The sequence below is a fragment of the Cheilinus undulatus genome, linkage group 1, assembly GCF_018320785.1.
Source record: "Cheilinus undulatus linkage group 1, ASM1832078v1, whole genome shotgun sequence".
Classification (NCBI taxonomy): domain Eukaryota; kingdom Metazoa; phylum Chordata; class Actinopteri; order Labriformes; family Labridae; genus Cheilinus; species Cheilinus undulatus.
In genome coordinates, this window is record NC_054865.1 from 53,997,254 (window position 1) to 54,010,469 (window position 13,216).

The following is a 13,216-nucleotide window of genomic DNA, read 5'->3' on the forward strand; positions in this document are numbered from 1 at the left end:
TCCCACATTTCATCTTAAAACGGCTGTTGCATTTTACTTTAGGTTAAGCCACAAGTTATAATAACCACCCTAGTAGGGTCATATTTTACTGGGACAGCAAATTCACCTGAAATTGCTCAATAAACCACCTGCATTTTTCTGGTGGCAGGTGCCAATTTCCCACTTTGTTGTAGAGCACTGAATAAAATGTGACCCCATTTTATGGAGCGTGTACTCCTTAAAATGAGTTCTAATAATACAAGTTTGTCAGGAGGTTGGCCATGAAAACCCTAACAAAGTACTTGAAATAAATTGTTGCAGAAGTTGACAGATAAAACATCAGTCCTATAAACGCACATTCAAGTTAAAAAGAAAAAAAAAAATACGGTGCCCTGGAAGGCACATGGGGGAAAAATTTTAATTAATGATGGATTTTTTTTTTTTTTTTTTTTTTTTTTTTTTAACAGTTTGAAAGATCTTGCAAAACTTTAAAAAAAATCCCCATTATCATGTCCAAAAACATTCCATTGTCATTTTTTCCTCCATGTCCCTTCAGGGGCTTTGTAAAAAAAAAAAAGAAAAAAAAAAGTGAGAATTAAAAAAAAAATAAGGTGAGGTATTTCTACTAATGCTGCTAAAACTCAACAGATTTATTCACACTTTTTTACTGATATTTACGAAAGCTATAAATACTGGAACAAAGGCTATAGCAATAATACACTTTTTGAGCTAATCTTTGCCAATTTAGTTGTCATAACAATATCAATCACCCCTTTTGATTTATATTTATTTTTCTAATGTTTGTTCTTTCAGAGAAAAATATGGTAGCTTATTAGTCCCATTGTTCTGTTGAATCATTTTGGGATATTTCTTTCAAACTTTCTTTTCCTTCTTTGACTGATTATGTCCACAATGGCAAGAAAATGTAGTCACTGTGTAAAAGGCAGGTGCAGATCCACCCTCCAGAGGCTAGGAGTCGCTGTTGGTCAGAGTCGTGTGACAATAGCCACGGTACTGCATAAACTTCCTGTGTGAACATCCGGTGTTTCTCTTCCGCCGGTCCAAGTCAACATGGTGGGTACAAGGAGACGACGGTTATTTTCTCAGTCCTCAGAATCCCTCTTAATCCTCATTGTCTGTCTGCTCATCGAACACTCACAAACATCTGTCTGCTCAGAGACTTTACAGAGAGTTTTCACCGCTTAGTCTTAACGCACTTTACGGGAGTTTGATAGGAGGAAACACCGATGACTGCTCCGCTGCAGTCAGCGACACTCACACCTAAAGCTGTCAAACACACAGAGAGCAATGTTACTATTTAGCATGATTAAACCGAGTTATGATCAGTAGCGCTTTGTGGGATTACAGATCTTCCACTGTGGCATTATTACTCCAGTTTATTGCTGCACAGAGGTCCTATTGTCGATGCAGGCGTTATATTTGAACTACTTTTTCATGACAGGAGGATCTAACGTGAATATACTGAGATGATTACGGCTTTAACATTGAGTCTAGGAGCTCTTCGGAGGCGGATTGTGTGTAAACACAGTCTAACGTTTTGTTTTTATTTTAAGTATTGCCTCTAAAACTAACTCGGAATAAAAGAAAACCCAAAAGTGGGTTGCCAGAAGGTGCCAGCAGTTCAATATTTTGAAGCCTGAAGTGGACATAAGGTAGATTTATTCCCATTCCTACTGGTAATACTCCTGGATTTTCAAGGAAATGTCCCAAGAAATTACTACATTTCCAAGTTGCCTATAAAATGAAGTAAAGCAGGATTTATGGATGCGTGTCCTTGTGCAATTATGTGCTTTAACACATAATTGCACAATTGCCCTGCCTCTTTTTTGATGTTTTTTTCCAGTAAGGGTCCAAATCTTTGTAAGATTTTCAAAAATCTGGATCTTTCTCCTAAGGTGGTTGTGGTTGGTCCTCATACCCGAGCAGTTGTGAACCACTGCCTGATTTGACTATACACCATGCTCAATTGTTCAACGTGCTTTAACGCTTATGCTCTATTCACAGGTATCACTAGTATTACCTAGGGGCAGAGGTAATTTGTAGTAACTTCATCCATGTTTTTAATCCCACATAAATCGACCGTATCAGTAATTGTCCTTGTAAAAATTCCAGGGCAAATTACCAACTGTATTTTAGCTCACACATAGGTCTCAGTATCTGTAATTTAGGGTGGGAATCATGTCTTATAAGGTCTGTGTGACTTTTTCTGATCAAAATAATGATTGAGGCTGTACATCTTAAACACACAGGTTATAAATAATGTGTCTCTTTCAGTTAATTTAATCTTTTGTATAGAAATGCCAGTATTTTACCCAACATATTTAAACTCTCACCACTGCCCACTTCATTACTAAGTGCTTCTGCTCTGCTTCGTACAATTTCTCTTTGCAACTGCCTGATCCTATGAGTATTATGTAGCCCTACATATTTAACATCAGACGTTCCCCTTTCTTATACAATAATAGGAGGGTTGCTCCGCTTTCTCCCTCTTCCTCTGATCAGCTGCAGATACGCACAGGTGATTTATGCTATTTCAATACGTACTGGAGGAGCCAGGAGAGGTATTTTAGTAGTTTATTAGTCATGGGCAGCTTTCTACAGATCTAAAAAATGTTTTATATATATATATATATATATATATATATATATGTGTGTGTGTGTGTAGTACTAGTGAAAGACATTTCCAGGCACATAGAGACTGAAGACTACATCAAGATGACAGTTACAGTAATTTCATGTGTTGACTTGGTAAAAACAAAGTAAGGAATCATGCAGGATTATTATGCAGACTGATTTCTTATTATTTATCCCATCTGTGCATGTTTAAGGCTGTTGCTTTATTGTTCTTTGAGAAATCTCTAACCAGAGAGCTCTCACTAGATGTTTATATCAAGCTCTAATAATTCCACTTCAACAACTCTTCATCTGGCTTTAATAAAGTGATTTTCCTCCTTTCTTCTAAGGGTTTTAGTGATATATGTCTGTTTTTTTCTTGTTTGTTTTCCTTTTTAGGGGCGTGTCAGGACCAAGACAGTCAAGAAGGCCGCCAGGGTCATCATTGAAAAGTACTACACCCGTTTGGGGAATGACTTCCACACCAACAAGAGGGTGTGTGAGGACATCGCTATCATCCCCAGCAAGCCTCTGCGCAACAAGATTGCAGGGTGAGTTGACTGAGCTGTTATTTTTATGTCCTGCTGACAGGATGCATGGCTGCTGCTGTTCACTGGTATGGACAGTTCTCAGTTGGATTTTTCCAGCATTTGTTTTTCTACCTTTCATCAGAGGTTCAGTGTCAGCATAGTCAGGATTACATAAGAAAATATCTCATTTTGAAGCCCTTCTCCAAGATGAGATATAGAAATGAATGTGGTCTTTAAAAGGCAGTGCTATAGGGATGCAGTAATTTTAATATCAGCTGTTTTTTTCATCACCCCTAACTCTCCCAGTATACCAACATTTTGTTTGAACATGAAAACAGATGAGATTTTTTTTCCAACATATGACCTCCTCTGACCAGTAACATACCTTCTCCCCGTATCTGAGCATGTGGGCGAAAGTCAAGAGTCTTTGGGTCCTCAGTCCCTCCTGTCTTGCTTTATTCTTGTGCAGCCTGGACACTGACTCTTGCGGAGAGGTGCCAGCTAAACTCCTTTGTGATGACTTCCCTTCTGCCAATGCTGATGTGCTAAGGAGATGCGAGGATTTGTAGGGTCAGCTGCTGGATACGAGAGCAGCAGCTTTGTAAGGACATCTGGTGTGTTTTCCTGGGCCTTATCCAGCTCACTGCGTACCTGGGTGCCCAGGACCTAGTGGGCTGGACCAGATTTGGGGGGTGGCCACATGCGTCGTGTAGGGGTCAGCTGGGAGAGATGGGGCATGGGCCTGGATCATGCCTGGATGATGGCCATCAGGAGGCCAGAGCAGCACAGGACCATGGCTGAGGTGGTGAAGTGCTGATCTGGTGCAGCAGTTAGGTCTACTATACCGCATTCCATATTTTTATGCAAATTGGATTTTAGTGTCATAAAAACTCAATTTTTTGTTTTCAATGAAACTCATGGATGGTATTGTCTCAGCGCTCTTTGGATCACAGAAATCAATAGTTTGAAGTTGCTGGTGCCTCAGGAGTCCCATGAACCTCAATGTGTCAGATCCTCCAGAAGCTTGCAGTCGTGTGCATAAACCTACTATTCAGCCACCCCTAACCAATGCTCATAAGCAGAAACGGTTGCAGTGGGCCCAGAAATACATGAAGACTCATTTTCAAGCAATCTTGTTAACTGATGAGCACCGTGCAACCCTGGATGGTCCAGATGGATGGAGTAGTGGATTGAGACAATGTCCAAACAAGGCTGTGACGTCAGCAAGGGGGTGGCGGCATGTTTTGGAGCTGGTAGGCTCCTTTCTGGTCCCTAAAGGTGTGAAAATGACCTCAGCAAAGTATCTAGAGTTTCTGACTGTGCACTTTCTTCCATAGTACAAAAAGAAGAACCATGCCTTCCATAGCAAAATTATCTTCATGCATGACAATGCACCATCTAAAACTTATTCATTGCTGCATCTCTGGCAGTTTTATATGGATCCTAGCTCTTTGATTACCTGGATAGACATGTTTTGATCACATCTTTGCCATTAGTTTTGACAGATGTGGACTTACAAGCCTCTTGCTGATCACTGCAGCACTGGAGAGCCTTTGTTTACTAATATTGCCTGCTGCCTGTTGTTTATTTCTAGAGAGATATTGATCTGTAACTTTGTAGTAATGTTTAACATGAACTCAGCTCCTGACCTGTAATTTACTGGCTTCAGAATTCTAGAGGACCCCGCTTCTGTCCCTCAGCATGGTCTGAAATATCACTACATTTCACAGTTGGATACGGTAAAATGAATTCTGTTCCTCTGGTCAGCTGAAGATCTCGACTTGTTTGTTTCTTTTTTTTTTTTTTTTTTTTTTTTTTTTTTTGTAGCGTCGAGTCAAGTCTTCTCTTTTCTGTTTTAGTGCTGGACTATACAGTTCAAATTTCACAAGCAAGCTTTTTTGAGAGCGAAAGCTAAATCAACAGTCTCTGCTGTTACTATTTGGTCCAGTCTGCATTAAACATGGACTGTGAGAGACATCTCTAAATGCGCGTTTTACCTTTGCATGCTGGCTAGTAAATGCATTCTTTATAACATTCTATCATCCAGGGGTTAAAACAACAGGACTGGAAATATCTTTGCACAAGCATAGCATTGTGCTGCAAGTTTTTGCTTTAAGTAGTCCAGTTTCTTGTAAGCTGTTTAGTGATGGTGGTAGCACTGTTAGTTGTCTTTTGGCTAGCAAGGTAATAGATGTTCTCTTTGCTGCAGTTCTGCTCCTTCAGGCTGGATGTAAAAATGAAGACTTCAGTCTCCACTAAATGTTTCACTCAGTGAAAGTAGAAGTGAGTGCAGAGAAATTGCACAGTGAGTCAGCAGGCAGTAAATTCCCTCAGAGACCTGACTGATGTAGTTTCTGCAGCTGTTCGTCTAAATTAAAATCTGTACACTCTTTAATTGAGTTATTCTAGGAGTCTGAGCCTTCAGTGGGGGAGGCTACATTTATTTGATGCTTGTTCTAAACAAATGGATTCACTGCTGTTTTATTTGTTTGCAGTTATTTAGTTCTTTACCCAAATGTTCTCAGAGATCTGAATATTTTTGGGACCAGAATGTGGTACCTCATTGTGCTTTGTCTAGACTTTAGGTCAGTCGTGCTTACTCTCAGCACTCATTAATCACAAAGCTTTTTAACTGAATTAAGCCGTCCTGCTGCTTTGTACACTCAAAGTGAGACGACGCAGTCATTTAAGCTGATTGATTTTCTACATTTTATCAAGATGTTAAAGTACACTTACTGGGGGATTTTTTTGTACCACAACTCTTCCTATTATATGGGAAAACCTCACTGTGCACTGGTTGGTGCATCTTATTTGATTGACAGATAGCTTGACAGGCAGATGCTACCTCCAGAAGGCCAGTGTAGGTACCAGATGTGTCTGGGGGCTGCGCCTGCTGATGAGGTCGCACATTGTGATTGGCTGTGATGAGGTTGTAAATTTTTATTGGCTTGAAACTCACACTGTCTGATAGCGAACCTGTTAGCATTTTATGATGCTAACGTTGAAAGCTAATTTCAGTGTCGTAACGTTATTTATACCTAGATGTTCTGCTTATCCTGAATTACCTGCTTTAAACCCTCTGTATGTTTGGCAGTGATGCTGAGGATGTGGGAAACATAATTTTGAATAAAATATTTTAATTCTGCAACATCTACTGTGTCTGAAATGGTCATGAATCGCTATTTGCTTTTGTTGTTTATCAGAAGGACGATCTGTGATTGATGTCTTAAACAACAGTTTAACAAGGGCAAGAAAAACAAATAATTCATTTTTGAAAAGCAAAAAAATACACATTAAAATACATTTTTTAAAAACTCTTATATACCTTCATATTTTACATGACAAATATCTGTCTGCTATTAAATAGTTAAAATATTAGTTTTACCTACAAAAGAAGGATCTTTCAAGAAAAAAAAAATTACAATAAAAAGTAATAAATACTTTACAAAACAAAAATCTTTCACTTTAAGTAAAAACCAAGAATATCTATCTTAAAAGGAATGATTACAATATTAATCCATCAATCAACTCGGCTGCATTATGGTTTGTCCACATGGAGTTGCTGTAGTCAACAAAGATCGTCTTTTTGTTAAATAGCAAAAGCAAACATTCAAAATTACATTTTCCACACCCTCAGCATCACCGCCAAACATACAGAGGGTTTAAAGCAGGTAATTCGGAGGTAAAGAAAACGTCTAGGTATAAAAAAAGTTATGACCCTGAAGTTAGCTTTCAACATTAGCGTCGTAGAATGCAAACGGGTTCGCTATCAGACAGTGTGAGTTTCCAGCCAATAAAAATTTGCGACCTCATCAGCAGGTGCAGGTCCCTGGACAGATCTGGCAGCCTGGACACATCTGGTACCTACACTGGCTTTAGGTTAGGTTGATTCAAAGTTCAGTCACAGTCTATGGAAAGCACTCACGCCATTAGCCTGCCCCCATGACCTTAAGTTGACCTTATGATCAGAGCGCAGCTTCCTGGCTCTGTGCCAGAGAAGAGACAAAGTCCATTTTCAGGCTCAGATCTCTGTTATGATGCTTTAAATGATCCATAGACATCACCACATGGTGACCACCACTTGGTTTGAAACCGGAGTGACACCAAATCAAGTCCCAGCTGGACCAAGTCTGGAAACTGGTCTGGTAGCTGGAGAGGTGCCAGTTCTGTTTGTGCATGTTTCATGTATTCGTGTGGCATGTTGGACTAAATTAGAAAAAACCAATATTTTCTCCCTTGCTGGGTTTATGACATAAATGCTCTTCTTTCTACACTTTGATTTCTTTGTACTTTACTAATTTTCTACCTTTAATTATGCCACAGACTCCAGGAGCAGGAGCAGTGGCCATGTGCCAGGTCTAATGTGGATCTTAATGATAGAACCTAAATGAAAAAAGGGTATTGGTGTTGGAAATTGTTCCTTGCACCTTAATAACTGGGTCAATGTCCCCCCCAGGTATGTGACGCACCTGATGAAGCGTATTCAGCGCGGTCCTGTCAGAGGAATCTCCATCAAGTTGCAGGAGGAGGAGAGAGAGAGGAGGGACAACTACGTCCCAGAGGTCTGATCACACTTAAGTTATTTCCTATCATGTGATGGCTCATTTGTTTTTGTTGATGTTGCTGAATCAGACTGAAAGTTTGACAAGAAATCCCATAGAGTAACCTTGATTTAACTGACAGACTGAACTCTTTTAAACATACAAACTCTGACTTGTTTCAACTTTTATGAAAGTCTACCATGGCAGAGAAGTTTATGCTCAGACATAATATGTTTATATTGATTTCAGATTTCTGCCCTGGACCAAGAGCTCATTGAGGTGGATCCAGACACAAAGGAGATGCTCAAGATGCTGGTAAGTGACCTGACTGGACAGAGATTTGTTCCTGAAGATTCTCACTTTGACTCACAATGATAAAAATTTTATCTTTATTATTTATGTAAACGTTTCTTACTGATGGACATTGTGACTTAGCCCTTGTTTGAGCTAATCAAGAAATACTATTTTCTAAATAGTAATTACATTCTGACAAAAATAAGTTTTATAAATTAGGCCTTTTGTACTAGAAACGTCATGTGTAGACCAATCCGATTATGCTGATATGATGCTACGGTGGCTGGGAAGGGCAAACTTCCTGCAAAAGCCAGACGCATTCATAACAGCTCCAATAAGAGGAACTCTTCAACTTAAGAGGCGCAATCAAAAGTCCAAATGAACTTCAAAAAGCTCCCAGCCTCTAGGGGGCTCTCTAGCAGGGAGAGCAAGAGGGAGAGACAGACAGAGGGATGGAAGAGAGAACAGGCTGAGGACCGAGGACTGAGGGTGCTTCTCGTTACCATAGCTGTTTCTCTAAGTCCAGGATCCCTCTTTTGTGGGAAGGATCCTCCCAAGTCAGGTCCCTTGGAGGCAAGGCCAGAGTCCTTCCTGGCAACTCTTGAACACACATTTGGAACAGGCGAGCGAGTGTGCGTGATTATGTCATAGGAAGGGTCACGCCTATATACACGCACAGCGGCGGCAGAAGTCAAAATGAGGGGTACTAATAACAACTTTCACAAGTTTTACCCTGCACACTCTAATGAGCGATGACATCATATAATCATAATATATTTAATATGATTATTTATTCATATTTATTATTTAATGTAATCATACAATATAATATATTCATATAATATATATATATATGTCGATGACATAGTATCCTTCAAAAATGGTCATTTGAGGATCCTTCCTTGGCTTTGAGAAACTTACTTTTCCTGCTAGAGCGCCCCCTGGAGGCTGGGAGCTTTATGAAGTTTCTGGTTTTGAAGCGCATTTTGGCTTAGAATTGTTTTGAGTCTGGAATAATTTTTGTATTAGACGCTTGTTTGCTGTTCATGAGTTTGTTTTTTAATTCTTTGAGAGTGTTTTGTCAGTTGCACGTTGTTTCCCTTTTTAAAGTTTGTTTGTTTGATGGCATCTCTAAAGTTGAAGCGTTCTCTTATTGGAGCTGTTTAGTTTCATTTTGAATGCGTCTGGCTTTTGCAGGCTGTTTGCTGTTAGATCCAGAACTTTCCTGTTTTTACTAACCAAGAGTCTACTGTGCTAGAATCCAGCTTTAGTCCTTAGAACACATTTTGAAGTTGTTAAAGTCCAATGAGGCTAATAAAGAAAAAAAAAATCTGCTGAGGTACAGATGAGGATGGAATTATTTGTCCCCCATGATTGACACATAAGTATTTCCCAGGTGCTGTTAAACAAAGCAAGGAATCTTTAACTCAGCTTTTCCAAACATCCTGGTTTTATTTTGGATGCTAACACTATTTTGCAAACAGAAACAAAACTATGTCTTACTAGGATGTTTGTAAAAGCTGCTAAAAATGCCTTACTCTGTTTAAAACTTGGGAAATGTTTAAAAAACTGATCTTTTTCCATAGAGGGCTAATAATCTCCTCTGTAGGTCCATTGATTCTGCTTTAAACTGCACCAGTGTATTTGTACATTCAGACATTCTGGGGGTATGCACAGCCAGTACATCAGTTTTAAATATCTGCAGAAACTTTCAGATCTTCCAAAATCATTTTGAACTAATACTGATGTTGTGATAATATACATCCCTTATGACACTGTTAAATTCAGGTTGATCTTTTTATTTAGCTTATTCCAGAAGTCATCCTTCATTAGAAATTCTGAATCTGTAGGTTTTTTCATCAGGGTGGACTTGGGTAGAATTAATGATATTAGTATGTTTTGTTTAAAGTCAGTCTGACCGTGAAGTCATTTTTTCTCAAACTACACAGGTCTTCACGGTCAGACTGACTTTAAACAAAACATACTAATATCATAAGTATTTTTTGTTTAAAGTCAGTCTGACCGTGAAGACATTTTTTCTCTACCTGTGTAGTTCATCAAACAAACCATCTGAATCCTGATCATCCTCATGAATACTGCTCTTCCTCCTGCAGGATTTCGGAGGTCTCTCCAACCTTCAGGTCACTCAGCCGACTGTTGGAATGAACTTCAAAACACCACGAGGACTCTAAAATCAGTGCTGTCAATAAAATGAAGTAATTAATAACAATGGCTCCTCTTCTTTTCATCCTGGGGGTGATCATGGAAAATGCTCCACACATGAAAAGTGGTACATCTTTTACCGTCACAAGGTTTTGTTTTCTCTAACCTAGAAATCACTGACTGGTCAGTAAAGGCAGAGATCCTAAGTGTTTCTTATGTAAATTGTTAGTACAGTTACACAGCGTGCTAAATTTAAAAGCTGTGTTAAGAGAAATGATTCTGCCATAAATTCTACCTCACACTGTCAGCGTTCCCTTTCTGTCAAATGTTGTAGGAGGGTGCCAGGTACTGAATTCCCAATGCTTCTCTTTATCCAGCAAGTTTAACTCTTTTTTTTTTTTCTTTCAATAAGACAACATCAAAAAACAAAACATTGCCAGACTGGTGCATGGATGGCCTAGTGGTTAAGTCAGGCATAAAGCCAAAAAGTATCCTTAAAAATGCAACACATTCAAAACTGTTCAATTCACAGAATACAATCTGAGGATTTTTTCACATATGTGCAGTAAAGGAGAGATACATGAGATTTTAATGAGGGGAGAATGTCTTGGGAAGACCCCCAAGGTGACTTATTCTTTCAAATTGAATTTCCTTTTAAAGACACATGCAAAATACAATTTCAGGCTTTTCTAGCAAAAATATGTGCCCCTGGCCTGTCCACCCCCCCCCCAAGAATCAGAAAAATCCATGCCCTCCTCCCCGTTTTTCAGAAAATGTGTGCTGAAACAAGCCATTCTCATATTTTCCCCTCATATCATGTGGGGAGTTAGCCCCGCCCCCAGGTTTGGTTGGCTCTCTGCTTGAAAGAAAGTTCTGTCCTCACCTCCTGCCACATTCATTAAACCACATCCATTTCCTGAGAGGGGCGGAGTCAGACAGCTAATTAATATTTAAAGACACAGAAACAGCTCGTTCAGAACAGGGCTGAAATGGAGGGGTTTTTAGACAGGCAAAAATCCAATACTGGAGTGTTTTTTCAGCAGCAAACTTCACTGGCATGTTTTGTGGACCTGTAAGACCAATATAAACTTGTCTTAAAGGGGTTAAATACATAATCTTTAAGCCTCATCTTTTAATGTATAAATCATTAGTCTCTAAAAGAAAGTTCATCCTTCCATCTCAATCTCTTATAGTTTCAACCCAGTTGTGTGTTGTGGGAGGATCCATCTGTAACCATTGATATGCTATAGCCTTTTCTGCTGCTACTGTCAATATTTGTAGGCATACATTACATTCTGTTATTTCCTCAAGTAGATCTTCCCAAATACAGTCATGTTTAAGTCGAAGGCAACGGTTTAAAATCCCTTAAAAATCTGAGGGCCCACTGGTGGATCCTCAGGTTTTTAAAAAGTTATTTACAAAATGTAAATATAACATGTTATACACCACCAGAAAGCTCGGATTCTTGTGATTCTGACTATGTTAAGCCCATCAGGATAAAACCACAATTTTTGCATTTTCAGGCTAAAAATATTTTTTAAAAAGCAAAGGCTCACCATTAGAAGCCCTCCTGATCATATTACATCAAAAACAGAGGAGTGCCCACAACTGAAATCCAGTCAAATTTCTAGTCCAAAAACGGGACTACATCCATAAAGATCCATGGACTGTTTTTTTTTTTTAATCATTTTAAATTTGCTGTCATTATCAGGAGTCCACTTTATTTGCTGTAATGTCTTATTCCAGGCAGTTATTAGCAATGCTATGCAGAAAATATCTGCCAACCTCGATCCTTTTGAGTCTCCAGTTTGAAACGCTTGGACTTTTCCACCTTAACCTGGCCTAGCTAAGACTTCATGTTTTTGTCCAGTTGAATTTTCCAGCTAATCCCTCCTAAGACTTGATGATTATGGCTTACAGCTCATGGAAATCTAAAGTCCACCATCTCTGAATATTAGAATATTGTAAACAAGTCCCTTTTGTAAAGGTTTCCTGAGCCTTCAGTCTCTCTAGTTCAGTACACACAACCACAATCATGGGGAAGACTGATGACTGGACTACTGTCCAGAGGATGATCATAGTCCCCCTCCATAAGGAGGATAAGCCACAGAAGGTCGCTGTTGAAAGGGCAGGCTGTTCTTAGAGGCTGAATCAAAACAGATTCATGGAAAGTTAACCGGAGGGGATAGTGTGGTAAGAAAAGCAAAAGGGATGAGCTCAGCCTTCAGAGGCTTGTATAACAAAGCAGCTTCAAGAACTTAAGAGCTTAAGGAGTGGACTGAGACTGGAGTCAATGGATCAAGAGCCATCACACAGTCAGGTCCAGAAAATGGACTATAAGTGTTGAGTTCTTAGTGTTCACAAATCCTGAATCATCAAAATAATCCAAAAAGTCTTTAAATATTTCACCTTAGAAGGGAAATTTATGTGCCAGAGACATCTCATTCATTTTTCCACAAATATGCTTTGATACAGCACTCTGATGTACAGGCTGTTCTCAATCATATTTTTGGACTGGACAATAAGAACTGTATGCTTTTCTAGGAGCAGTTACTAACTTGTCTTTCATATGAACAGTTGTCTAGCATGGGCCAAATGTTTCACAACATCTCCAGGAAAACTTATTTGTCTATATTGAAAGGAAAGGGAAAGGGTTCAACTTATGCTCCAGAGCAAGACCATTCTCATACAGCTAAGTTGGTGATTGAAAGGAAATCAGCACTGCTAGGTTTGATAAGCATGGCCAAAAGTCATAGTGGAAAAGCCCCATACGTGGTCTACCCTACTTGTGAAGGATGGCAATGATTGTCCTCTGGATAATATTCAAGACAGCAGTCTACCTTATGGTTGTGGTCGTGCATGCTGAACCAGGCTGAGAGAATGGCAATGGCAGGCAAATTAAGAGTCATATTGATTCAGAGTTAGTGCATTTTTATGCAGTTAAAACTGTAGAAATAAGTTTTTGACAAGCAAAATTCATGAATATCTCCTGAAATTGGAACAACAAAAACTGAGACAGGACTCTAGTCAATTTTGGCTTAACAAAAACTGCATACAGTGCAGTTGCTGTTAACA

The 13,216-nt window shown here is 39.2% G+C and overlaps 1 protein-coding gene across 1 annotated transcript; it reads left to right on the forward strand.

The window, feature by feature from the left end:
- Positions 1-945: 945 nt before the first annotated feature.
- LOC121515949 (40S ribosomal protein S17-like) lies at positions 946-10,205 on the forward strand. The gene is made up of 5 exons (XM_041796976.1): positions 946-1,053; positions 3,013-3,164; positions 7,600-7,705; positions 7,934-7,999; positions 10,093-10,205. The coding sequence occupies exons 1-5, from the start codon at positions 1,051-1,053 to the stop codon at positions 10,168-10,170; spliced, it is 405 nt and encodes a 134-aa protein (XP_041652910.1). The 5' UTR covers positions 946-1,050; the 3' UTR covers positions 10,171-10,205.
- The last annotated feature ends 3,011 nt before the right edge of the window (positions 10,206-13,216 follow it).

Excerpts from the sequence above, each read along its gene's own strand:
- LOC121515949 (XM_041796976.1), top strand. Across the intron at positions 3,165-7,599 it reads CTGCGCAACAAGATTGCAGG|GTATGTGACGCACCTGATGA; the intron begins GTGAGTTGACTG and ends TGTCCCCCCCAG. Across the intron at positions 8,000-10,092 it reads AGGAGATGCTCAAGATGCTG|GATTTCGGAGGTCTCTCCAA; the intron begins GTAAGTGACCTG and ends TTCCTCCTGCAG.